Source organism: Aspergillus foveolatus (assembly GCF_047715535.1).
Source record: "Aspergillus foveolatus strain CBS 279.81 unplaced genomic scaffold BDW70scaffold_30, whole genome shotgun sequence".
NCBI lineage: Eukaryota > Fungi > Ascomycota > Eurotiomycetes > Eurotiales > Aspergillaceae > Aspergillus > Aspergillus foveolatus.
Window position 1 is genome coordinate 38,341 of NW_027396094.1, and position 25,555 is coordinate 63,895.

The 25,555-nt window shown below is 51.4% G+C and overlaps 9 protein-coding genes across 9 annotated transcripts in view; 5 read left to right on the forward strand and 4 right to left on the reverse strand.

The window, feature by feature from the left end:
- Positions 1–812: 812 nt before the first annotated feature.
- On the reverse strand, positions 813–2,579 carry BDW70DRAFT_168875 (glycosyltransferase; the record flags this gene model as incomplete). The annotated part of the gene is made up of 4 exons (XM_073742567.1): positions 813–1,861; positions 1,915–2,082; positions 2,135–2,295; positions 2,365–2,579. The coding sequence occupies 4 exons, from the start codon at positions 2,577–2,579 to the stop codon at positions 813–815; spliced, it is 1,593 nt and encodes a 530-aa protein (XP_073595141.1).
- An 833-nt stretch (positions 2,580–3,412) lies between these two features.
- BDW70DRAFT_160728 (uncharacterized protein) lies at positions 3,413–5,098 on the forward strand (the record flags this gene model as incomplete). The annotated part of the gene is made up of 3 exons (XM_073740888.1): positions 3,413–3,471; positions 3,531–3,543; positions 3,596–5,098. The coding sequence occupies 3 exons, from the start codon at positions 3,413–3,415 to the stop codon at positions 5,096–5,098; spliced, it is 1,575 nt and encodes a 524-aa protein (XP_073595142.1).
- Positions 5,099–6,136: 1,038 nt separating this feature from the next.
- Positions 6,137–8,000, forward strand: BDW70DRAFT_160729 (uncharacterized protein; the record flags this gene model as incomplete). Its single annotated transcript, XM_073740889.1, has 2 exons — positions 6,137–6,266; positions 7,228–8,000. The coding sequence occupies 2 exons, from the start codon at positions 6,137–6,139 to the stop codon at positions 7,998–8,000; spliced, it is 903 nt and encodes a 300-aa protein (XP_073595143.1).
- Positions 8,001–8,759: 759 nt separating this feature from the next.
- BDW70DRAFT_137774 (uncharacterized protein) lies at positions 8,760–9,789 on the reverse strand. The gene has a single exon (XM_073737101.1). The coding sequence runs from the start codon at positions 9,743–9,745 to the stop codon at positions 8,891–8,893; it is 855 nt and encodes a 284-aa protein (XP_073595144.1). The 5' UTR covers positions 9,746–9,789; the 3' UTR covers positions 8,760–8,890.
- A 715-nt stretch (positions 9,790–10,504) lies between these two features.
- BDW70DRAFT_150895 (major facilitator superfamily domain-containing protein) lies at positions 10,505–12,617 on the reverse strand (the record flags this gene model as incomplete). The annotated part of the gene is made up of 9 exons (XM_073739225.1): positions 10,505–10,821; positions 10,995–11,142; positions 11,200–11,274; positions 11,324–11,512; positions 11,554–11,580; positions 11,735–11,738; positions 11,782–12,063; positions 12,137–12,258; positions 12,369–12,617. The coding sequence occupies 9 exons, from the start codon at positions 12,615–12,617 to the stop codon at positions 10,505–10,507; spliced, it is 1,413 nt and encodes a 470-aa protein (XP_073595145.1).
- A 447-nt stretch (positions 12,618–13,064) lies between these two features.
- BDW70DRAFT_168881 (uncharacterized protein) lies at positions 13,065–14,838 on the forward strand (the record flags this gene model as incomplete). The annotated part of the gene is made up of 8 exons (XM_073742568.1): positions 13,065–13,250; positions 13,312–13,403; positions 13,499–13,748; positions 13,819–13,947; positions 14,132–14,245; positions 14,313–14,457; positions 14,504–14,516; positions 14,550–14,838. 8 exons carry the CDS (start codon positions 13,065–13,067, stop codon positions 14,836–14,838), a joined length of 1,218 nt encoding a protein of 405 aa, XP_073595146.1.
- Positions 14,839–15,892: 1,054 nt separating this feature from the next.
- BDW70DRAFT_150897 (putative nicotinamide nucleotide transhydrogenase) lies at positions 15,893–19,763 on the reverse strand (the record flags this gene model as incomplete). The annotated part of the gene is made up of 13 exons (XM_073739226.1): positions 15,893–15,924; positions 15,978–16,052; positions 16,102–16,290; positions 16,339–16,507; positions 16,552–16,701; positions 16,753–16,886; positions 16,937–17,191; positions 17,238–17,408; positions 17,455–18,366; positions 18,418–18,535; positions 18,594–19,011; positions 19,057–19,600; positions 19,667–19,763. The coding sequence occupies 13 exons, from the start codon at positions 19,761–19,763 to the stop codon at positions 15,893–15,895; spliced, it is 3,264 nt and encodes a 1,087-aa protein (XP_073595147.1).
- A 1,514-nt stretch (positions 19,764–21,277) lies between these two features.
- BDW70DRAFT_67261 (putative amino acid permease) lies at positions 21,278–23,522 on the forward strand. Its single transcript, XM_073744543.1, has 9 exons — positions 21,278–21,498; positions 21,546–21,566; positions 21,614–21,662; positions 21,710–21,785; positions 21,831–22,056; positions 22,104–22,224; positions 22,274–22,617; positions 22,669–22,791; positions 22,852–23,522. The coding sequence occupies exons 1-9, from the start codon at positions 21,400–21,402 to the stop codon at positions 23,410–23,412; spliced, it is 1,620 nt and encodes a 539-aa protein (XP_073595148.1). The 5' UTR covers positions 21,278–21,399; the 3' UTR covers positions 23,413–23,522.
- Positions 23,523–24,386: 864 nt separating this feature from the next.
- The window catches only part of BDW70DRAFT_137782 (Zn(II)2Cys6 transcription factor), a 2,620-nt gene continuing 1,451 nt past the window's right edge, over positions 24,387–25,555 (forward strand). The window contains exon 1 of the mRNA XM_073737102.1: positions 24,387–25,517. Within this exon, the coding sequence (XP_073595149.1) occupies positions 24,627–25,517 (891 nt within the window). The 5' untranslated portion in view covers positions 24,387–24,626. The remainder of the gene's footprint in view (positions 25,518–25,555) is intronic.

Here is a 25,555-nt window from a genome sequence, read left to right on the forward strand (position 1 = left end):
TTTTTTTTTTTTTTTTTTTTTTTTTTTTTTTTTTTTTTTTTTTTTTTTTTTTTTTTTTTTTTTTTTTTTTTTTCACTCTTATACCTTCTTTTCTCCCGTTTCCTTGGCTCATATCCTTTTCTTATCTTATACCCAGTTTTTCCTATTTTGTTTTTTTTTTCTTTTCTCGTTCGGTAGTGTTTTACCACCTGCGTCTTGGCCTGCGGGACAGGCCGACTCATACTCTACCTCTATGGACGCATTGATCCATTTCCTTCTTTTCCTTCTTCTTTCTTTGGCTTTCTTATTGAAATTCTTTGCCGTGTACAAAACTGACCTAGAATGTCTGTCGTTATCCATATTATTGATTTCCGGCTCCAAAATACTCTGGATCCCTACGTAGCAGCTCGGAACGGTACACTCCTTGCCCTGTCTACATCCCTAAACTCCCAGCATATAGTAATCTTATCGCGTATAATACAACTCAAGCATAGTTTTACCGTATGGTATTTTTTACATTGAATTTTACATTGAAAGTAAGAAAATCTGCCAAGCATGCGGTTTCACGAATTCCGGGCGGACAGTGTGACATAAGCTCTCGCCACATATCCCTCTAGAGAACGTGAAGGTAGAGAGAAATATTATCCGAAGTCTTGAGATTGTATAGCTCTCAGTCATTTCATTAGTTGCTGAGGTCAACATTGCTCGCTGTTCACTTTTCGGTATAGTCTATATATGCACCGGAAATACCATCAAGGTGGCCAACAAAGGAAAAGCAACAAAGGAAACAGGGCTACCCAGCACTCGCTGGGTAGCAGGTATCACATATCAAATCAAATCACAATCTCCTTGACTGCCCCGGAGCCCGTCCCATCCTTCTCTCCCAGGACGGGTGACAGAGGGGGCGTCAACTCCATCTCCATCCCGGAGTCAGTCGCATTCGACACCCTCTTGGTTGAAATCTTCTGTTCATTCTCAGCATGAAACAGGACAATCTTTGCTGCAGCTGCTGGTCCACCGGCAATCTGACTCCGGAATGCCCAGGACCTACAGCTGCTCTTATACTCCTCCCACTTTGGCCCGAGTAACGTCTCAATTTTGAGGCGGATATCATCGGCCTCGATGCGCGGCGGGTTCCTGCTGCGCAGGCCAAGCCCGAATTTCTCAGCATATAATCCGTACTCATGCGTGTCGAGCCATTGCGAAAGTACCAGCTGCGGAATGGCGAAATGCACAGCTTCATTGAACGAGTTGCCGCCTCCGTGGTGAACAAAGGCCTTGAGGGCGCGGTGTGTATAAATAGATTGTTGGTGCTGAATCCACGAGGTCAATCGGATGTACGGTGGCAATTCGTCTTCCAACTTGACCTCTTTTTGATCCGGGCTCGAACCCGTGGTTATAGTGGTGGAGTTGCGGGGAGTGTGGCGACTACGAGGACGCCCGTTGATCTTGATCAGGAACCGTACTCGGCCCCCCATGTGTCGGTGCGCAGCTTCGAATCCCTTAATACATGCCCTGAATTCGTCGCTCTCCCAGATAAACATGGAACCCATATTGATGTAGACCACATCGTGGCCGTGGAGGGCAGCGTCGTCCATCCACTCCAGTTCAGGGAACGTCGTTGTCGGTAGCTCTGGCTCTCTAGATACACCAGCACCCACGAAGACAAACTTGGACGATTGTTTAGGGCAATCGATCATGCCGGGAGTGTTGAAGTGGATACCTGCTACGCAGTTGTCGTCCTCCCAGTGCGGCGGGAAGTGCGCTGAGTCGCGGGTAGCACCGTACGACTTCAGCCCTAGACGCTTGATGATTTTGTGCTTGTCGCGGCGGTCCCGGTGGATTCGGCTGTGGATAGATTCGCTGAGGGAAAGGTAAAGGTCTGCTTCTGTTAGCGTCGTCTTGCTCTGCGCGGCTGGGTAGATAGTGACATACTCTCAAAGAACGTGCCCCAGGACCCTCGACGATTCCAGGCGACGACATGCGGATCAAATGGTCCTGGCAGGGCACTGAGTCCAGGAGAGCAGGGGATAGTGAGTATGAACTTGCGTCTTGACAGACGGGTTCCGGTTATACAAGACGGCGACAGAGCGTCAACGCAGACTGGCAAATCAGCCGGGAGTTACTAACACATATGGCTGTAGCGCAAACTCACTCATATCAGGCTCAAGCGCATCCAGGTGCTTGCGCACCTTGATTGCGGTGGACGCGTGCTCCTCCGCTGGACCGAGCGCGCACTCAATGCATGTCTGCAGACTGACGGGGTCGCCAGGGACTCTCCGCATGGAATGCATGCGTTCTTGGATGAAAGGTGTGCTAAGCCATCGATCGAGGTCAGTCAACTGGACGCCAGGTGATCAGCGGTTGGGGCATGCGCAAACATACACATCGTTCACAGTGTGACCGCTACCCAAGCTGATGAAGCGAATCCGTGCTTGAGCGCAAGGCGGCCGCGCGTCTCTAAACCGGTCAATCTTGACGCGGCCGGACTCTGCGGAGAGGAATGTCACGGTGTGTCCCTGGGCGACGAGCTGCTCCGCCGTGGTGAGCTGGACATTGAGCTCGCCCGAGGCCGGGTTGCTTAGAAAGGCAATGTGCATGACCGACACAAGCTGTAGACACGGAAAAACAACTACCAAGCGTGCAATGGGGGAGGGAGGGATTATGACTCGGTCAAGCTGGTCGAGTGGAATTGCAAGTGTAGGGACTGGGTACTTCGCGAACAGAGCATGGCGTGTGACTTGACAGCTGCGAAAGGAGAGGAGCCTCTTAGATTGCGAACTACGGGACTCGCGGTTTAAGAGACGATCGGCCTGTGGAAATCGTTCTTATCGCAGCTGCTCCAGCTCGACGGAAACGGCATATTGGTGGCTTTGATCCAGCAGAACGTGGCCTGTTTACCCACTAAAAACGCAGGTCGTTCCCTTGGGTCCAGCCTAAGGGCCGGGGATTGGCCAGAAGCCAGACTATTTGAGCAGGGCTGGCAGGGAGGAGGTTTAATCCCACTATCGCATCAATTTCAGGGCAACCTCTTCCCGATTAGGATGTGGCAATAGTCCGAGATCGGCGGATTGGCAGTCGCAGTGGAGCCAGTCGACTTGAAGGGTTTTGAACCTTTTAGCCACGGCGGAGTAAACTCTGGATCCCTGAAGTAGATCTTAATGCTATTGTGCGTCTAATTATCACGGCAATGTTGTTTGCCAGCTACGTTATCGCCACTTAGGGTTGGATTCGTATCCACGACACCCCCTGTGGTCGTACCCCCCGTACCCCTTAACCCCTTGCCTCCAGTATGCTTCAGATTGCTTCAGATTGCTCCAGTTCCCACCTACTACAGGACTCCTTGCGTCGTTTACATAACTGTCCCCATGAGGTAGCAGCCTCTGCATTAGCCATCCATACCAAATAAGGCAGAAATAGTACTGGTTTTAAGATGGATGCCGACGAATATACCAGTGTCCCCCTCACGCTTTTGGACTCTACAGTTGCAAAGTGAGTTTGTCCGTGGCCTTTTGTAAGATGCTGAAAAAGTACTAATCTGCTCTCACCAGTACCGACATTATTGTGCGTAGACTGCCAGGTTCATTGTTCGCAGAGATGGTTACTGACTTATCAGGCTCGCACCAGTCTTGTCGCTGACGCACCACTCTCGTTCGACAAATTGCAAGAATCATGGTACCGTGCCCTTCAGGCCAGGCCTATCCTTCAGGCGCGCCTCCGCCGCTCTAGGACTGCACCGTCCGGCCTGGAGTATCATGTCTTCACGCCCAAGGGGATGGCCAAGTATCTTGAGCGCCAACAGTCAGCTCCTGATCATCTCAAAGACTTCTTCTGCTTAGACGAGTCTTACCGATCCATCACTGACTACTGCGGCGGGTTTGGGGTGGGACCCAGCGCCCCCAGTCACTCATACAAGGTCTTCGTCGCCGATGCGGCGGATCCAGAGGACGAAAAGCGCTGCACGGCGTTCAACGGCGTGCAGAACATGCAGGAGCTACTCGAGACGGACCGGCCACAAATCACAGTCCAGGTAACCCGGTTTAGTGATGCCACCCTGATCTCCTTCTCTGTCAGCCATATCATCGGCGATGTATTCACGATACAGACCTTGTTCAAGTCGTGGGAAGCTGCCTTGCATGGGCAACCCCTCCCGCCGTTTGAAGACCTGGGCAAGGATCCATTCACTGCCTACGGGCCAGGCGGCCTCCTAGCAGGCAAAGAGGTTACCTCGAGCTCGCCTCCACTGCCTCCGGGCTGGCGCATTTACGGCGTCTTTGACAAGATTCGGTTCCTATACCGGTTCCTATGGGACAGCCACATCTCGCGGCCAGAGAAGACCATCACTCCAAAGTACGTCTTCATCTCAAATGCCGAAATTTCAGCGCTCCAGGCACAGGCGGAGCGCGATCTCGCACAGCTGGAAGCCAAGCGCAAGCAAACCAATAGGGGGGGCACGGCACTCAAAGTCTCGCGGTCCAACGTCCTCTTAGCCTGGCTCCTCAAGCAGACCAACACTCACCTGGGCCCCAACGAGATCGTCACCCCCATCACCATCATCAACGTTCGCGGCAAACCACCAACGGGGATGGCAGACACAGACTTCCCCAATCACAACTTTTATGGGGCCGCCTTGCCCGCCCCGCTTTCCGCGCTCAGAGTCCGCGAGGTCATGGCGATGCCCATAGGCGAGCTCGCCCTCCACATCAGAGAAGGGATCATCGAGGCCTCAAAGCCAGAGAATACCAAGAATCTCTTGGCCTTCTTGGTGAACAATACCCTCTGGAACAAACCCTCAGGCAAAATGGCTCTCTTCAGCCCCCCGAATCACAGATGGGCTGGCCTGACAGATTGGCGCGCCGGCAAGCTGCAGGATGTCGACTTTACCCCTGCACGGCTCGACAGGAACGCTACTGGAACCGGTACTGATAATGCAAAGGTCAGCATCTGTGGAATTACCTGCCATATACTCACGCCCTTTACGCAGCGGGATCGCTGGGCTTGTATGGGTGATGCCGCTGGGGGCACCTGGTTCTGGGGTGTTGTTGCGGATAAGCAGTGGAGGGATCAGCGCGGGTTCGGCAGGTATACCCATTTGCATAAGAGGGCGAGCAAGCTCTAGTTTTGGGGATTGGAGTCCTAGTGTATATTGTGTATATTGTGTATATTTTATTTTCTCTGTTGAATATGTATAAAGGGTATATAGAGTACACAGATTGTATATATGGATTTCAAACCATCAAACCGCAGCAGCCGAAAGGGCTCGATGACGATAATACCTGTCTGTCGCCTCTTTGGCTTCTAGCACTGGACAGTTAGGGCTTTCAACCTAAATGCTCGGAAGGCGCGTATAGAGGAAAGTAAGTATCAGACAAGAAATGACTTGGCTAGGGATTCGTGTATTGCGGTACAGTACGATTGGCCAATAGCCCGCCTAGGAGCCCTAAATCAGCTATCCCTGTGCCGGTTTGGCTACGAGGGCAGTTGTTTGCGAGTAAGGGCACGATAACAGGATCCTGGATGAAATGCTCTGACGGCCAATCGCTCTTGATCCGCCTCTGCGTGCTAGGACGGTGGCGAGGGGAACATTGACAGCATTACTGTTCGAGCTGGCCATGCAACCGAAGAAAAGGAAGACGCTCGCTGGACGCTGTGTTTGGTCTACCTAGGATGTTAAACACAATGCTCCTCTCCCGTAGTCCCTCGAAGGAAGTATGCCAAGTTCAAGTAGGAAACCGTCTAGAACGTCGTAAACAAAAAGATAGCTGTTCGCGAGCAACGGCAAATGAATAGGTTGACTGCAATATCATTATTCTGGCATTTTGAGCTCTGGATCCGTCACCTGGTTATACCTGGATTTCTACTCTGTTCAGGTATTTGGGCTCTGGTGACTGACTGTATTATAAGTTGGGCGTGGTAGGTTTACCGCTTTTTCTGCCCTAATTGGTAAACCGGATTGGTAGATCCTTTCATTGTGCTTCAGCATATCTATGATCAGGACTTGATGTGGGATATGTCAGGCTATGCACAGTTCCTCCATTAGCTATTTATGCACAGAGGGTGCCTATGAGCATTCTCGCTTGATTCTCATGCTTGGTTTGATAGTCAAATCTCAGATGGCGTCAGTTGTATCTAACTCTCTTCTGCCTTCACGAAGGCTATGCCCGTCCATGGGTTTCGTACCTCCCTTGCCTCGCTCGCTGCAATCAACAAATACTGGCAGGCCCTAACGGTGCCACTCCCTTTCTCCTCGCTGACGCTGCCAATAGCCCAGTTCCCTGATTTCATGCGTATGGTCTACCCCGGCCGACTGCGTCTGCTGCAGAGGGTAGACTTTCTAGTGACCCTTCCCGCATAAGTGACCGAGCTCAATTCCACGGCAAAGACGCGGTAGACTCTCAGTGGACCCCGACGTTCGGGGAATTTGGGAAGAGGTTGCGAAGAGGCATGGGATCCTGCACTGCACGATCACAGTAAGTTGACCGGCTATCTTCTGTATGACCTGGCTAGTTGGCCATACACTGGCCTATTCAGTTACCAGGCCAGTGATATTAGTAATTTTTAGTGCTTCTATGATTTCTGCGGAGTGGCAGTTTGCAGTGGTGTGAGAAACCCTAACATCCTGGCCATACTGTGCGTGAACGGCTGCTTTGACATCCAGTACTCCGTATCTTATGTCCCTTGCTATGATCGTGCTCCCATCTTCAAGAAAAAAAAAAACAAAAGAAAAGAAAAGAAAAACAAAAAACTAACTGAAATAAATAAAAAAAAAGAAAGGAATGAAAACAAATAATAGAAAAATTCGGCGCTTTGCAATAGAGAATCCAACGCAGGAGCTGCTCGGACCCGGGATTGAGCACAACATCGGTGGTAGACTGACAGCAGACCAGCAAATCTCTGTTCGTAACCACCTAGTGATTTGCCAATATAATGTACCCCATATGAGGCTCTACTTATTCTGTGTAGAAAAGCTTATGATTGGCTTGGCGCAGCGCTGAAACTGAATCTCCAACGAGTCTAGGCCGGCCTTCATAGAATCATCCTTAAAAGGAGCCTAGCGCAACATAATAACGCCACAATTCCCTAAATTTCCTCTTTTTTTTTCAATTCTTCTTTCTTTTCTCCAAATCCAAGCGGGGCTTGATACGACGCGGGCATATTGATATATTACGGCCCTTCTCAGCATCGTCACAACACCCTTATTTATCCTGCTATTATCAGCATGGACCACGACAGCTCTAATCTTCACAGTGCTCAACACGTTCGCCGCGAACACTACCAACTTGGAGATCGTTGCCTCCACATCCCTCTTCACCTTCCTGATCTGCCGCCTCTATGTCGCATTCACCACGTCCGACACGAACTCGCTCGCGCACACCCTAACAACAGCCGCCACCCGCTCCCGAACCGGCGCACTCATCCAGCTGCTCTTTACAGCCTCCTGGCTCTGGGAGCTCTGCCTCAAACTCCTCACGCTCGTGTTCGCTACAGCCGTTGGCGCCACCCTTGTGCTGGCGGTGTGGTACGATGCGCTAATTGAGTCTGGTGCCCTACAACCTTCGGCTGGACAGCACGAGCTGTCCAAAGTGGACTCTTTCAAGCAGAGCATGAAACTAGATGCGCTGGAGAGGGAGATTGATGTCGATTTCGCGAAGCTGCTTGGCGGCGTCTCGCCGGCTTGGTTGCTGGCTGTTGTGCTGGCTGTTTGGGTGGATTTTGTGAGTCTGGGGTTTTATCTGGCTAGGTTAGGCTGGAAGGGCGCGATGGGATTGCTGAGGGGGGTGATAGGTGGCGCGCCTGCTCCTCCTAGTGAACTGAGGGTGGATGGACTGAAAGGAACCGAGGACGCCAGTGGTGGGACTGGTGTTTTTGGTACCCAGGGCGTCCATGGTCTCCATGGAGTTGAGGCTGTCTATGGTATGAGTGGTGGCCCAGGAATTCAGGGCTATGGGAACCTGGCGGGTGATGGCGTGAACGCAGCTCAGGATAGCGCCAGGGGGGTATGGATTAGTTGGGGATACTGAATCCCAGCGTATAAGCTGGTTCTTCTGTATTTGGTATCGACTTTAAATCTACTTTTTCTTTATATGTGCATGTTTTGCCATAGGAGATGGAAAATTCAAAATGAGTCAAGGCAAGAGGTTATAAAAAAAATTCCATGCCTATTGCAAGTTTACCTATTACATCAGTGTATTCCATCAAGATCTATCTGCATTGCGCCCCATTCTCGATGTCCAGAGCCGTGCTGAGAAGGAGCACCAACCTAACTTGGGCTCCCCTGCACCTCGCCCACCACGAGGGTGAGGGCTCTCTGGTGAGGGCTCTCGTGGGGGCGGAAGGGAGGCTTTGGCGCTGGGCGTTAGGTGCAAATCCGTCTCGTAGTGCTTCTGACTACTGGCTAGAGAACAACAGAACATAGCACAGACTCAGCCGGAGACCGCCTATCTCAAGGGAGTCAAGGCTGCGAATGCAGCCAGTGGCACACTCACTCAACTACTCAGCGACTTGGGCAAATATTAAAGCTGTATTTTGCTCGGCAAGTGTCCTGTCCCTGGCAGATTATCAGCCTCGCTTAGATCGACGGCCTCTAGGCGCACGAAACTAGCAGAGAACGAGGAGTTCTTTATTGATTCCTTGACTTACATAGTGGATATGTGGGGGTCAAATTTGCGGCCTTATTTCGCGCGGTATTATGGCGAAATTGCCAAGCTACTTTGATTTATGATCTAGGGCTCGCCAGGCCTTCTACTGCTGCGAAGCACTCTTCTCTTAGGTATGATCTACTCTGTTGTCTCCTGGTATCCGCGTATACTTGTGGTTCAGAAACCAAGTGAATTCAATTTTCGTCAGAAGATAACAGTAGTTACTAGAGAGAATTAGAGACAAAAACTTTTCCTGTGCTTGAGTGGTTTGCTCATTTTGCCACACAGTCCTTGATCAGCAACGGCGTTCTCTTTGAGGACGGCGGAACTCTTGCCTCTCTCCATCCAAGCGAGTTCCCAGGGAACATGTAGAAAGCCTCTGCACTCTCCTTATCCGTCGTCTGGATCTGCGGCGGAAACTCATATCCCATAACCGAAAGCGGATTTCGAGGTCCAAGCTGGACGCACTCCTCGTCCTTCTCGAGCTCTGGTGCAAATTCGTGGCGGAATCCCAACACGTGCCCGAGCTCGTGCAAGAAGATATTCTTCAAGTACTGCACTGTCCCGGGCTGGAATGCAGCCGAATAGACGTTGAGATAACTCAGGTCGTCCTCGTTGGGGAAAAAAGCCTCTGCAAGCACGTTCCCCTGATTCCCCGCGTAAGAGAGGACGAACGAAGCATGATCAATCTTCTCCACCCACTTGAACTTGACTCCTAGATCGAGCTTGTTCCATTCGTCAGCGGCATCTCGTAGCGCGTTTGCGGCGACGAGAGCGAGCCCAGGGCGCGGGTAGCCGTTCGCGAAGGCGGCAAAGTTGACTGTCTGAGGGGGGTCTCTTGCCCAGCGTGGCAGGGCTCCTCCGAAGCCGACATGGAGGGCAGCGCTATTGCTGATATTTCGAAGGGTAACCGGAAGAGGTTTGTCCGTTGAACAGGTATACCTTGCAGGAGCGGTCGCGGTAGAGCTTGCTAGAGCTTGCTGCAGATCCTCGAACCCAGGCGGCTTAGCTTCATCAGGGTGAAGAGTTCTCAAGCCTTCTGGGCCGACAGCCTCCTTCAGAGCCTCGATGTAGTCAAGTTTGGAGGTCGAGGGGGTGATGGTAGGGTTCTCGGAATAATGAGGCATCTTGATTGAAAGTCAACAGAATTACCGGTGAAATTGAGTGAGAATGAGCATTGATCTCATTTCATACAAAGAAACCCTGGAGGCCGAGGTTTTTATATATCCTTATAATACGGATCAGTTTGTAGATCGAAGGGGCCTCTGGTGGCATGGACGGTCAAAGGGCACATGATTATCTAGATACCACCATTGATGATGCGATGAAGGACGCCAACAAGGTTGTCTGACCATTTTATTCCTGAAAGGGTTCGCTACCTGGCGTTTGGATCGATGGAAGGCCTGCCTAGAGGTCTAGATGCTAAAGAGAAAGCATGCGGCGTTATTTCCATGGTTCGATAAACTTCACTAGAGTGCCACGCATGGCAAGTTGTAGCGGAGGAAAATCAGCATTCCTTTTATCCTATATTGATAATGTCAAATTTTCGCTCCCTCTTAGAATGACTCCTGGGAATTGGAATGGGGCAATAAAAGCAGAATCAGGCGCAGATTCTCGCTTACTGCCAGTGCAATACCTGTTGTACGTGCAGCAAAGGAGTGGGCAGTCAAGGGTGTAGTTCTGGCTGCCACAGTTATTACAGAGAGATCTCATACAAAAGGCCCCGTAATTCAACCATTCCTCTTCAGAAAATGCACGTCGCTTCAACCGTAAACCTAGCGCCTAGCACCTAGCACCAGCGCAGATAATCAGAGCACATACCGGATATAATAAACCAGGATCAGCATCTCCTCACTCGCACAATCAATAAAATCATAGAAAAAAACTTACAAGGTCAGATTCACCCGGTCAGTAAGATCCATCTCACTGTTATCCACCACACGCGCGACCTGCGTCCCATCCGAATCAAGTATCTCGACCACCCCATTACTGGCGACTTGGTCGGCGGCCTGGAGTCTGTCGCGTCGTTTGTTCTCGCGAACGAGGTACACGCGGAGGACGATTATGGTTATTATGGGAAGGATTGCGGCGATCTGCTGCATAAGAACATATGGATTAGAGTTGGCACTTGCTAATATGGGTGTGGATTTCACTTGGTGGGCTAAGGCACATAGGGTATGCCCCGGTGGGTATAAAAAGATCACTTACTACAAGAATGATCCACCAGGTTGGTCTATAACGAGGCTGCAGCGTGACGGGAAAGTGTTAGCACGGCCATAACAATGGAATCGAGACCCGGTCTTCTGGGCGAGCTTGTAGTGTGGTGGGCTTACCTTCCACTGCGGCCGAAAAAGCTGCGGAGAGATGACATTGCACAGTCCGTATCCGACATGGTAAGGGCAATCACAGTCGTCTTCTTCGTGTGTCCGGCCGAGGCATTGGCTGCCCAGACCATGACGACCGCGTATAGAATCCCAGCGGTCGACCGTATCCATGTTGCTGAAATGGGACCCCAGCGATTTGACTAGGGAAGGGCTGAGACCCATTAGTGCACGTGTGCTGAAGCAGCTAGAAAAGGAACGAGCCTACCTAGTAAAAGAATACTGGACAAGATCGCTGGAATGTACGCCACGAGTGAGATCCATGCTCGACAATTCTGCTAGCTTAGCATAAAATTCTAGGATTTTGTGAGACAGGTTGCCTACCTTGGTATGGTATAGGACAATTGCTGCAGTCCCTAGGGAGAAGAATGATACAACCCCAGACACAGTACTTAGCAGTGTTGTCTGCAAGACAGTAAATCCGAATGAGTTAATAATTAGCGAGTACTGGTTCGTCATGCCGTTGGCCATCTCCTGCGACCACGCATGTAGGGAAAAAAGCCATGCAGGGGTCTTTGATCACTTCGATGAACCTATCCAACTTAGGTCGGTACATGAGGAGCGTCTTTGTATGTGGTATCCTACTGGTACTTCTTGAACGTCTTCTGCTCAATTCCCGAATGATTCTCCTTAATCCGTAGAATTGCCTGCGCGCGCTCCTCATGCGTTAAAAAGCTAGCATGAATGGGGCTATCGGGGAAGAAGAGCCAGAGGACAACATCGAAGATGACTGACGATGCTGGTGATCACTACATCTTTCTCAGCAGGATATAACTAAGAACCAGTCGAGAGCAGACATACCCATGAACCATTTCCAAGGCGCAAAATCCCCTGTATCAATCCAAAGCACTCCGTACGATAGCAGCCCCGAGGTGATTGGGCTCGCATTGCCAATTGACCACATGATTGGCATGATGACAGCCTCCTCGCCGTATGTAAAGAACATAGACATGATGATTAGGAACGCAGGCACGATACAAGCTTCTGCGAGACCTAGCAAGAATCGGACCACGAAGAGAGAAGCAGAACTGTTGCAGGGCGCGTGGAGTAGGATGATGCAACACCTATCTCGTGTCAACATACCAGTGATGAACATACATATATGCAGAAGCAGTAGAGGGGAGAAGGGGAGCGTACCAGATGATCAAATTTCTAGCAAGCCACTTCCCAACGGGAAATAGCTGCAGGGCCCAGTTCTGCGGCCACTCGGCTATCAGGTATCCCAGATAAAAGATCGACGAAAGCCAGTTGTACTGAGTCTAATTTAGATGCGCATCGTCCATGATTCCCAGGATTGCGGAGCTCCCTAGCTGTTCCAACAACATCAAGTCCCATTCGCAATTACAAGCATTTAGGGGGGAATACTCACTGTCTGTTTATCCACGTACATGAGGTGATACCCAATACACAGAAACGGAATAATCCGCCAGAGGCATTTGTTCCGGATTACTATCGCTTCTTTTGGCGTTGGTTCCGCGACCTGGATTTTGGAGAAGAGCTTGAAACTCTCGTCTGCGAACTGCGCCGGGACTTTAATGCCATTGCTGAGCTCCTCAACTTGACTTGCACTGTGGGACTCCGTAGTAGCTGCGATTCTGGATTTGGGATATTCAGACATTGTGAACGTGGGGGTAGGCAGCTGCCGGCGAGTTTTCTCCCTCTGATCGGTTGTATGCTGAGCCCTAAATACTTGCAGACCACAGGCGAGCCAGATATTGCGCCATGGTTCCCCAACTGCCATCTTTGTACCGAATACTCCGAAAGCTAAGTCGGCTAGGCGCCGGCTTGGGAAGCTTAGAGATTTGCCATTATCAAGGCACGAGTATTGGCCCAGCAATGCGCAAATGAGCAAGCTAAGCACGCAAAGGCAGTATTCGCCATAATAGCGGTTGCGCTATTACTGCACTCCTGACGTGCTTGAGAGGCCACTTGATAGCTACTCCAACTCTGGTTGTTGATACGAAGAGGATCTGATAAAGTAGAAATCTCCTTAGCCCAAATTCTGTACTCCCTTTTTGTTGTTTTTTGTTGTTAATCAGTATTGTGACAAGGAGTTGCTGAAATCATGGCTGCTATTCCAGACCGCAAGTCTTTTAAAGTCCTTATCGCAGGGGCAGGAATCGCTGGCCTCGCAACTGCGATCTCTCTTTCGCGCATCGCTGTGATTCCGGATCTCGAGCTGCAGTTGTATGAGCAGGCGCCTGAGCTGTCAGAAATAGGGGCCAGTATTGCGATCAGTCTCAGTCCGAATGTGCGACAAATCCTGACTGATATTGCCATGTCTGTTGAACTGACCAGGCTATATCGAATAGGGCATGCGTACTCTAGAGAAACTAGCCGTCCGCAATGCCCTCTCAGACGAAATTGGCTTCAGAGGACCAAATGGAATTCCTCAAATCTTTCGGTGCGCCTTCAACCCTACATATTGCCCTCGGTCTCAGCCTCCAGCCAAAAGAAGAGGGTGAAGGGAAAGACGTGGGACTAACAGCCAGCCCCAAGCCACTGGAAAACGAACCAGGTCGTCTCTGTCGACACCCACCGCAACGTCCCTAACCCTCATCACCATACGACCTGCTTCCGTCGAGGCCACTTGCACGCCGCACTGCTGGAGCATGTCCCCCGGCAGTCTATCCACCTAAGCAAGAAGCTCTTACATGCAGATGCATATGGGAACGATGTAGTATTGTACTTTGAGGATGGAACTACTGCGCACGGAGACACTCTCATTGGCCTTGATGGGCCTAAATCGGTCTGTCGCCTGCATCTTGATAGATCTATGCAGGATGAGCTGGTCACTTGAGCAGTGCTGACCGAAGTAGAGAGTCCTGCAATCCTTTATCCCTCACTATAAACTCCGCTTCACGGGCAAAATCTCTATGAGATCCACATTCGACGCATCGTTGGTCGTCGGGAAAGTTCCTGATCTACCGGAGGATTCTTTGCACTGGGTGCGCCACCCAACAGTTTGGCATCATTGCTTTCTGCAATATTGAACGCATGCGTAAGCAGAGTTGAGTTCTAACAGGTGGCAATATGGGGCCCGAAGACAACTACTTCGCGTCTCGTCTGTGTTCGGGCCCCTAGAATCATAAATTGCTTCTTGAAGAGAAAAACCGACAAGTCCCAGGCAAGGACCAATACATAACCGTCGGCGCCTACAGCGATCCTCGCCAATCTGACGAGGTCGAAAAAACGATAGCCTGGGACGCAAGAGGTAGCGTAAGCTTCCTGCGGGAAAGATATAAGGTGATAATGCTATACCCTTCCCTACCGCTATCCCATCCATCCATCCAATCCCACTAACACCCAGCAGAACTGGCACCCACTCATCAGAGCACTACCCGAGGCAAACCTTTACACAAACCTCTACCCAAACTTCGCGGGCGATGCTATCTCGACTTGGGTGTTTAAAGATCGGGTAACGCTGGTTGGAGACGCGGCGCACGCTCATGGGAACCGTTTGCGGCCGGAGGTCATTGGCTCTGGATGATGTTTTTGCGCTAGGGCTGGCGTTCAGGTACAATTTGACTCGGGCTGGAAATTCTCACAGTAAAGGACTTTTTGGCATTGAGGGAGTTAAAAAGGCGCTGGAGTTATATAAGAGGACGAGGAAACCGCATACGCATCAGCTGTTGGAAATTGTGCATGCGCAGCTGAATACCAAGCCTGCTGCAACGGGGTCTGAGGAGGAGGATGAAAAGTTGATCAATCGTATGAAGGGAAGGCCTGATACAGAGTGGCTGTCAGAGCATGATGTTGAAAAGGCGTTCGCGCACGTTGTTAGGCAAGAAGAAGATGAGAGAGTACGGGCGTTGGCAGTGTCAGGGAGTAAGATTTAAACATGGTATAGATGGCGGGAATCTGTCAAGCCGGCTGATGGTTTTCTTTTCCAAAGCAACGTCTTGGGCCGAGCCGAATATTAGCCTTGCTGTTTCACCATATGTCGGGCTCTCTTTCTATGTCAAGACCTTCATGCAGCATTAAAGCTCAGTAGAGAAACACTGCTCTCATGCGGTAGTTACCAACGTCAGACTGTCACCAAATACATTGGTCCTGGAGAAGCAGACTTGCTTTAATTGGGACACAGCTCGACAGTTCGATCTGTAAGCCAGAACACCTTTTCGAGAGGATATATGGTAATACGTTTGTGGTTGACCATGACAGATGCTGGAGGTTCACTAGATTCTTCGCCCCTAAGTAGTTTAGTGAGGCTGTCAGGAGGAGAGGTTCTCGTCAGAACTGAGTACAGTCGAGGCGATAATAACAACCAGCTGTTGAAGCTGATACGGGGAAAATTTAATAACAGCGAGTAGCATGCACTCACCTGGAAGCCCTTGATCGTTTCGGGATACTTCCACGTGATATCCCGATAATTCTTGGATAGCATACATTGGCTTTGCGAGTACCTTTTGCAATTGAGCAAATATGCCGTTATGAGCTTAAAGTTCAGTGTTGGATTTGAATTGCAGTCAGGACAAGTTCCAGTTAAGTCCATCTTGGAGGCACCATATACAAGGACAGCCCTTACAGCCATAACCCTAGTAAACCAGCGTTTAAAACTAGTAAGCTTCCCTGGCGGTAACTATCCTTATATCCCTAAGCAAAAGCCAGAAGCTTTCCGTCAAGTATAGTTTACGTACAATCCACATCCACTAAGCTAGTCCAAGTCCTGCTTGAACATCCTATCATGGTCAGATTCGGCAGATGAGCCTCAAACGGCTTTGACAGGGTAAATTCCGGCGATGAACAGGGAAAATAAGGATAATAATCCTGTCTTCTGATAGGGTTGCTCTTGCCATGGTTATAGTACCCAGGGGGCGGGGTAGGACCGTATTAGAAGGAAAAAACATTCATTGACTGTCTCTAAATAACAAATGCATAAACTGTGCGCATCTACATACGAGCCTCGAGGTTTGCTTTGATGGCTGCTGAAGTTAGAATATTTCACCCAATACCGAACAACAAGAAATGCACTTACCGTCGCACGTGGCCTTTGCGTCTCCGAAAAGCATCCTGGTGCCGGGCATGTAGAACATCGGGTTGGGAACATCGGCTATTCAAGTCAGTATGGTGAAGACCAAGAAGGGAAGGCCAAAGCCTACCGTATCCACTAGACATGCCGCGCTTCATCACAATAACCTCCTTGCTCTTCCACGCCTGCAACACGGGCATACCAGAAATTGGGGAGTCTGGCTCCAGCGCGATGGGATTGACGGTATCATTGGCTCCAATGACAAGAGTCACGTCAGTGTCCGCGAAGTCATCGTTAATCTCGTCCATTTCCAAAACAACTGTACTAGTCAGCAACGGAGAAAGGGTTGGGTGGCCAGGTAACTAACTGTCATAGGGCACTGAAGCTTCCGCAAGTAGAACGTTGCATTGGCCAGGCATACGACCAGCGACAGGATGGATAGCAAACCGGACGTTCACGCCTTTGGCGCGCAGCATGTGGGTGATTTCGGCGAGCGCATACTGGGCCTTCGCGACAGCCATGCCATATCCGACGACCTACCGGTATGAGCAGAGGTCTTGTGCCAAGAATTGGTACTTACAATAATGACGCTTTCTGCGTTTGCTAGAGAGTCGACTGTCTCTTCCACGCTGGTCTGGGTGACCTTGCCCTCAATCTTCTTCTGGGCTTGTTGAGGGGCAGCAATTCCACCGAACAGGACGTTAGTTAAAGACCGATTCATAGCCACGCACTGAGTTGTCAGTCAGCAGCCTATCAAAGAGCATTCATGTAGAGGACATACCATGATGTATGACAAAATCGAACCGCTCACGCCAATAAGAGATCCAACACTGGTGAGCAGTGGGTTGTCGAGCATAAAGCCTTCCGCAACCAAGGCGAAGCCTGAGTACGCATTGAGGACCGTGATAACGACGGCTGAATTCATCAGATGGGTTTAGATTTCAAAAAGGGCTCAAGGTACGTACGCATATCTGCGCCACCAATGGCCGCAGTTGTGGTGTAGCCTTTTATGAAGCTCAGTGCGGTATTCGCCCCAAGACATGTAGCGGCGATCATCGGGTTAGCGGGGGCCATAGATACAAATGCGCCCATAGTGGCTACATTAGTTCCGAGTAAAGTCGAGTTCAGCAGATGCCGACCGGGAAGAATAAGCGGCTTGGAGGACATGCGGCCAGCGAGTTTCAAGAACGCTACGATCGAGCCGGTGAATGTCACGCCACCTAAATGGATCAGTATATTGCGCAGCGTCGAAACGTGGGAATGTACCAATTAGAACTCCAAGATAAGCCGTCACTAGATGGAGAGTTGAAATGTGATCTATGTCTGCCATTACACTCCCGGCACTCGTAAGTACCGCCGCAAGACCAACAACCGAGTGCAAAGCAGCTACAGTTTGCGGGAGTCCAGTCGGCGTGATACGGCGCCCAATCAATGCCCCTACTGCCGTCAGTGATATGATGATACGGTAGCGGAGCTAACCTACCAACGATTGCACCCGCACTTGCAACGCCAGCAAATTGGGTCAATACTTCGGTGGAGAACCCAACAGCTGCCAAAGACGCCAGGATACCGGCTGCGACACCAAGTATGCCAAAAATGTTCCCTCGGCGGGCGGTCTGCTGGGAAGCAAGGCCTGAAATGGAGCTGATACACAGAATGCTGCTAACCAGGTATCCGGCCTGCACGAGCCCGGCCATACCGGTGCTGGCGGCTGCTACGAATCCGCCACCAAATACAACGGCCGGGATTGCATACAGCCAGGGATATTCTGGCGGGTCGGTTGGCCGTTTGAACATGTCTAGCATGCGCTTCGTGATAACGAAGCCGCCGGATACATTCATGAACGCTAGGAGAACTGAGATTGACCCCAAGAGTTCTGGAATCGTCGTAGGAAGATAGCCACCACCCATGATGAAGAAACCGCCAACACCGACCATGCCGGATATTGCGTTAGTCACGCTCATCAGGGGGGAGTGAAGAGCGGGAGCGACACCCCAGACAGCACGATAGCCAACAAGTCCGGCCAGACCGAACGTCAGCATGTTGCTCATAAAAACCGGTCCAGTTGCCTTGCCCAAGGCGAGCGCTGTCCCCATGCCTGCGGTTGTGGTCGCTACCTCACGTGAAACCTTCTGCCATGGGGTCAGGGCCAACTCGGGCTTTGCTGCCGACGGCGCTGCTGCTTCGACCTTTGGAGGAGGTGGTGGTGCAGGCCGAGGAGCCGGAGGCAGGATTTCTCCATTCAGAGTAACGATCGAACCTCGAACAACTTCATCGGACAAGTCAATTCCAAAAGCCTTCTCCTGAGGAGCCATTGATAGAAGGAATTTCGTGATGTTATTCGAGTACAAAGTCGACGACTGGTTTGGCAATCGAGAAGGGAAGTCGGTATAGCCTGCAGGCGTCATTTAGTGTTCTTCACTGTGAATAAATCTAGAAAACTGACCAATAACGGTAATATCATTGTAAGTGGTTAGTTGCCCCGGAACAGTTACTTCGCAATTGCCGCCAGCTTCAGCTGCGAGATCAACAATGACGGATCCGGGTTTCATTGCAGCAACCATCTGCCATGATCAGGTCACAGTCTTTCAAGTTTGGGGTTTTCAAGTTTGTGGATATTACCTCTTTGGTAATCAGTTTCGGTGCCGGCTTTCCAGGAATAAGAGCGGTTGTTATGACTATATCCACCTCGCGACACTGCTCCATGAAGAGCTTCATCTCTGCTTCGATGAATTCCTTGGACATTTCCTTTGCATAACCGCCTTGGCCAGCGCCGTCTTCCTGAACATCCACCTCGATGAACTCTGCACCCAGAGACTGGACTTGCTCGCGAACGGCAGGGCGCGTATCAAATCCGCGCACGATGGCGCCCAGACGACGAGCCGACGCAATAGCACTTAACCCTGCGACACCGGCTCCGACGACTAGAACTTTACTGGGCGGGATCTTGCCTGCAGCAGTGACTTGGCCGGTCAAAAAGCGACCAAAATGGTTCGACGCTTCCAGAACAGCCTTGTACCCAGCAATGTTGGCCATGGAACTGCATCATGTTAGGCGGGTCGTGCTATGTGGATAGATGCCGTACCTGAGGGCATCGAAAACCTGAGCGCGGGAAATCCGAGGGATCATGTCCATAGCGAAACTGTTCGCGCCGCAAGCGGCAAGCTTGTCCACAAGCTGCCTGTTCTGGGCGGGATACAGAAACGAGATGATGGTGCTCCCTGGCTTCAATGCCTCGGCTTCGTTGAAGGGGCCGTTCAGTTGAGGCCCGCGGACTTTCAAGACAATGTTGCTCTCAGACCAGACGGTGGCTTGATCGACCAGTGTCGCTCCGGCTTTTTCATACGCTTGGTCAAGCAGCTGAGCGCCATCCCCTGCTCCGCGTTCGACCAAGACACGCACAAAGCCCTTCTTGAGCAGCAAGGCAACATTCTGCGGCGTAAGAGCAACACGGCGTTCATTGGGGTATATCTCGCGAGGCACTCCAACAGTCAAGGACGAATATGGAATGACGGGGACTTGAGACGGTGGGGAGGCACTGGTTGCGTATGTTCGGGCAGAATGCGAGCGGTATTTCCAGACGTATTCATGGGACCGGTGAGAGGAACAGAGACCGTGAGTGCCGACAACTATTTACACTAGTGTCAGTCGATTTCCTGATGTTCTCTCAGGCTGGGATAAGGAGATCAACTCACACGACTGCGCCCACAAGATATGGGATCTGCCTGGGATGGCACTGAGCGCCGCTCGACACGGGCTCAGGGCTGACGGCAGGGAAAATGGCGCACTCATGGTGCACGAAAGCTTCAGACTGAAGATGAACAGTCACCAGCAGCTAGGGAAAGACTCATTTCAGAGGTGAGAGTGAAGAAGGTACGTCGACGGGGAGTCCGTCTGGTGTCCAGAAGCCACGACGGCTGTCAAAAGCGGGGATTGTGCCGAGAAGGTATAAGAGCTCGGCGAGTGGAGGACTGGGGGAAGGCTGTGTGGACTCTATGGAGGTATGAGCGGGGGACGGAGTAGCGGGGAGATCGACGGGCCGCACGACCACAGGAGTTCAATGACGAACAGCACATTCTTCCACGAGTAGCCGGCTGAGACGGGCAGTCGTCGGCAAATCAGACGGAGGCCGCACCGCATTCGAGCCTGGATGAAACGGTGTCCGAGAGCGAGCAGAAAGTGATTTCACCAGGGAACAAGTGAACCTGAGATGTTTCCTCAAGATCCTCGAGAAGACGTCGTGAGCATGAATAGAGGTCTAGCTGCCAGAGCAGCTGGGAGAGTTGCATGTCGAGAGCATTCTATGGGAGAGATGACTTCACTGTATCCAAGCCCAGCAGCTGGGTTGCCCCCGCGCCCGATCAGGTGATACAGAGCACAAGCATCCGTAGCATTTCTCCGATCGGTGGTGGCACAATATGACGGTTGTGTTATCAATTCTCTCCGTTTTCTAGAACGCGGCCCAGCAGACAGGCTAGTAGTACAGCACCGCCATAATCATGCCACTTGCATGTTGACTCCACCAAGAACGCCTGTAAGCTCTGGACCCTGTGGCTCCGGTTCGCGTCTCCTTCTTGGTGCCTTTCTGCCTGAGGTTTCGAAATTGATTATGTCACGTGACTCTATCCTACCGCCCGCTTCGCATCCCTCAAGTCTGTCGAATGAGACGGTCTTTTAGTGGCCGATTCCAGGGGATCAAAGTCGCTCAGCTGCCCCCAAACGATTTCGTGCTTCAATCGCTTCAAGGCTTCCCTCACGAGAGCGCAGCTCGGGCCTTCGCCGTAATTCCCCTCAAAGTTTTCACAGTGGGTCGAGACTTTGCTTGTTGAATCGTGATCCTCGAGACGAGCCCACTCGAGACCGCACCTCGATTTGCACAGTCTCTGACTCTGGCGAGTTACTGTACCGAGTCCAGTCTAGGAGATGTGATGGAGCACGCTTATCGACTATTTTTTCGAGACTTCAGTGATACAATACGGACTCTAGTCCCGTTGAACGGTCATATTGTAGTCGCCAAGCCTGTCGAGTTGGGGGCCATTGTGTCCCTGCTAAGCTCCCGGTTGCGACCCACGGACGCAAAGTCCAGCCATTGGCATGTTCCTGGTGGATTGCGTGCAGCGAATTCTGCGGACCAGACATTTCCGATCAACCATCTTTGTCCACCAGCATCAGATCCAGGTTAATCTCGACTTCTGGATTCTTGTGGCGGTTCTATTGACAGCGCAAAATTCTGTGGCATGCTTTGACAGTCATCACTGAACAAGGTTATCTTTGTTTATTCGGCTCGTGACTGAACTTCGGCGGGGTAGGCAACGGTATCGGGCTCATTATCAGACCACTAAGAACTTTTCCTCGTCTCCCTGAGGCTCCCCCTGTCCACAATCCGTGCAGTTTGCACAGTTTTGCCTACTTTTGCCTCCGTTTAATCATGTCGCCGAGTCACCAGCACGAGCAGCTCATTGAGCAAAACCCTGTCGGGGAGGAAACCCGCAGTCAAACCTCGTCCCAGGACGATGCGGCGCTTCTGGTAAGTAATCATACCACATTATACGAGCTGCTCTAATGTTACTCTAGAAAACAATGGGCTATAAGCCAGTAAGCCTACGCCCTGAGATGAAGCGAGCTCAGCTCATACATAACAGGTTCTACATCGAACATATACATTCTTTGAGAACTTTGCGACGACGTTTGGTGAGTTCATCGAGAAAATGAAAGCCCTATTTCTGACGCCGTGTCAGCTGCACTGTACTTCATTGGTGGTGTGCGCGTTACCTTTAGCACTGGTATCGCGGCTGGAGGGAATCTGGCTTACTGGTTCGTTTCGCCTCTACCCTTCTGGAACTGTCCTAACCGGACTAGGACGAGCTACCTGGTGACCATGGTGTTCACTTTCATAACTGCCGCCCTTGTCGCAGAAGTCTGTTCGGCTTCGCCTTCTGCCGGCTCAATCTACCTCTGGGCCGCTGAGGCGGGTGGTCCTAAATACGGTAGACTGTTTGGGTTCATTGTCGCTTGGTGGTCAACCACCGCGTGGACCACCTTTTGCGCCAGCAACACTCAGTCGGCGACAAACTACATGCTCTCCGTATGTGCCCCATGACAGCTTTTTGCACGTATACTGACCTACGGCAGGAATTGACCGTATTCGACGTGGATTTTCCCAAGGATGTTTCGGACGTCAAGTTCCGAGCTGTGCAGTGGATTGTGACAGAGATTCTCCTCGCACTTGCCGCTTTACTTAATTTTATGCCGCGTACGTTAACTTTCTTTGCCCGTCAGCAGGGTACATCTAACATCCACAGCCAAATACTTCCGATACGTTTTCTGGTTCTCGTCAGCAGTTGTCATGCTAGACTTTTTCCTTAACGTCATCTGGCTTCCCATTGGCGTCGCCAACACATGGGGATTCAGAACTGCCGAAGAGGCCTTCATGTCCACGTACAACGGCACCGGCGCGCCCGCCGGATGGAACTGGTGTCTCTCATACTTGGCCACGGCCGGTATCCTGATCGGATTTGACGCCTCAGGTCACGTTGCGGAAGAAACCAAGCACGCCAGCGTGACAGCCGCCCGCGGCATCTTCTGGAGTACAGTAGCAAGTGGATTTGGCGGACTCGCAACCATTATTTTATTCCTCTTCTGTGCCGTAAGTATCAAATCTCGCCCTGGCTCAAGATCGGTATTAACCCGACCCTAGCCCACTCCTGATAAGCTTTTCGAGTTCGGCTCTCCGCAGCCGTTCGTTCGCCTCTACGCCGTTGTCCTCGGCAAAGGCGGACACATCTTCATGAACATCATCTGCGTAGTTGCTCTCTGGCTTGTATGTCGCCATCACTTATCGTTTAGTTTAAACAAGCAGGATACTAACTTGGTTGACTAGAATACCGCGATTGCCATAGTAGCATCGTCCCGGCTCGTCTTCGCCGTCGCCCGTGACGGTGTCCTTCCCTTCTCCTCCTGGGTCTCAAAAGTCCATAATGGCCAGCCCCGGAACGCGGTCATCGTCGTCTGGACGGTCGCATCCATCATCACCTGCACACTTCTGCCATCTGACGTGGCTTTCACATCCCTCGTCTCAGCAGCTGGTGTCCCTTCCGCTGCAGCATACGGTCTCATTTGTCTCGCGCGTCTCACCTGTACGCGGAATCACTTCCCAAAACCCGCATGGAGCCTTGGACGCCTCTCCAAGCCATTCCAGTTGATTGGCGTCTTCTGGAACGGATGGGTCGTTGCAGTTCTGTTCTCACCGTACGCGTTCCCCGTTACTGGCGAGAATCTGAACTATGCCCCGATCATCATGGCCGCAGTGACGATTTTCGCTTTAGTTTCCTACTTTATCATGCCGGAGGATGCGTGGTTGCCGAAAGACCGCATCTCGAATTTTGTCGACAGCAAGGGCGTCGTCACAGAGACAGTGGAAGAGGTCTCTACCTCTCGCTAAGCTTATTAGGCTCCAAGGCAGAGACGAACCCTTGGAACATAATTTATGTCCCAGGTTTCTCATTCTCCGCTTGGCTTGGCGAGCAGTCACGCGGTAAAGGGTGTCGTCGGGGCCTATCGGCAAGGTGTGCTCATTCCGTGTCAAACACGACATATGACAGTAAATAGACCTAGATTGTGTTTTTTTCCCACAAAAGAAATCTTGTTCATAGCTTAATTTGCTAATTGGTATTTGGCCTCAATAAGTATAATACAGAGGGCAGAGTACAGAGTATTTGGTAGTTGCGCCTACGGCAAACTGCCAGACCCGTGGACCACAGTTATAAATTAACCGCACAGTCTATGCTCCTTAATCTGTATTATCCATCAAAATTAGCCAACTACCATGGATCCTTTCCTTTTATTCGAAAACTACCCCATTAGCCATGCCTAGAGGGAGATCCTATGCACTCGGCACCTTGGCCCACACCCTAGAGACAGTTGTTGGTCAAGTGTAGGGACCGACGGATGAAACGATCGACTAAGCATGTACCATGAGGTAATAATTGAGTTATTTAAGCGCCCGAGCGGAGGGGCACAGGAGAGATCTTCGAGTCCAAGCAAACAGCAGGTCTTGGGCGCTGCGATTTGCAACGAGTCCACGACAGTGCGTGCAGATATCGGCCCATAAAACGGCCCCCATCAAGGATTGGGCTATTGGGCCGAGGCGGTCGCCATAGACGAGGATCGCCCGCCATAAGAGCGCTGACTTGTTGAGTGACCAGAACCGCCCCGGCGATCCGCTAGCGCCAGCTAGGCTGATCTGTGATGGACGCCAAGGCCCTCTTTCGTTGGTCGAGGCTTGACCCGCGGCCCCAGCGATTTCTCTTCTCCGCGACTTGTAAGTCGCTGGAAGGCGCCTTTGGGGCCTTGAGTCCAACTCCACTGTCCCCGGCTCCTGGGATTTTGACTTTCAACTCTCGCTCCCACTCCCTCAAGTCTTTCAGACTCAAGTCTCACGTCTCACGTCTCACGTTTCGCTCCCACTCGCTTCATTCATACTTCTATCAACCACCTTGTGTTCATCTATCTCAGATCATCTCACCAAGATGTTTTTCCTCTTCTGTTAATCGTCTCTTGTTCGGCTCCCGCCCCGCTCTCCGCCCTCCGCCCGCACGCGACCTCGCCCCTCCATGTCTCTCCCTTACAGCTCTCCCACCGTCGATCTTTCTCTCCATGGAAGCTCGTACGATGGTCTGTGATCGGGCGCAGCCTCCTCAACCTCTACCACACGAATCACCACATCCCGACAAGAAGAAGCGCGTTCGACGATGGCATCATCGTGGATTTACCGGTTGCTCTACCTGCCGTCGACGTCATGTCCGCTGTGACGAAGCGTCTCCGACGTGTCGAAACTGTACTCGACTGGGATTAGAATGCGATGGAAGTCAGGGACGGATGACATTCAAGGTCTATGGTCCGCCGCCGCCGCCGCCCGGTCAATCGAATCCGCCGACCAAACGGGATAAATCCAGACCGAGAGCCAGCCAGAAGGCTCTGAAGAAGGAAGATACGGAGGTTGAAGGTGTGGTGATCTCGCCCACGACTGTGACTGAGTCGAAACCGTTGGTTTTCCATTTCGAGAACCCGGCAGTGCCCTCTGTGGCATCGGTACCAGAAGATGAGAAGAAAGTGAAGAAGGAGCAGGATGATGAAGATTTGGTGCTGATACCGACCGCGGGAGATTCAACGCCAACCGAGTTCGGCTTTCATAGCCACAAATTGCCCGTCTCCTCATTGGACTGCTTGCAGGGCCGTTATTATACACATTTTGTGGACGAAGTTGCTACACTTTTACTCGTCTATGACACCTCGACAAATATCAACCCCTTCCGACGATGTTTTCCCGATGTTTCTCAATCGTCGGTGTCCATGGCAAGCGCTATGGAAGCTCTGGGAGCCTTGCACCTTGCAAACACGTCGACTGGCCCGGAGCGGAATGTGCATTTTCAGCATGCCATGGGTAAATATGGAGAAGTCGTCAAATCCTTTAGGACACGGTACGAGATCGGGCAGCGATCACGGCTACCAGATTTTGCGACCTGTCTACTTTTAGCGCTCTTCGAGGTTTGTCACTTCCTTTTTTTTTTCTTTTTTTTTTTTTT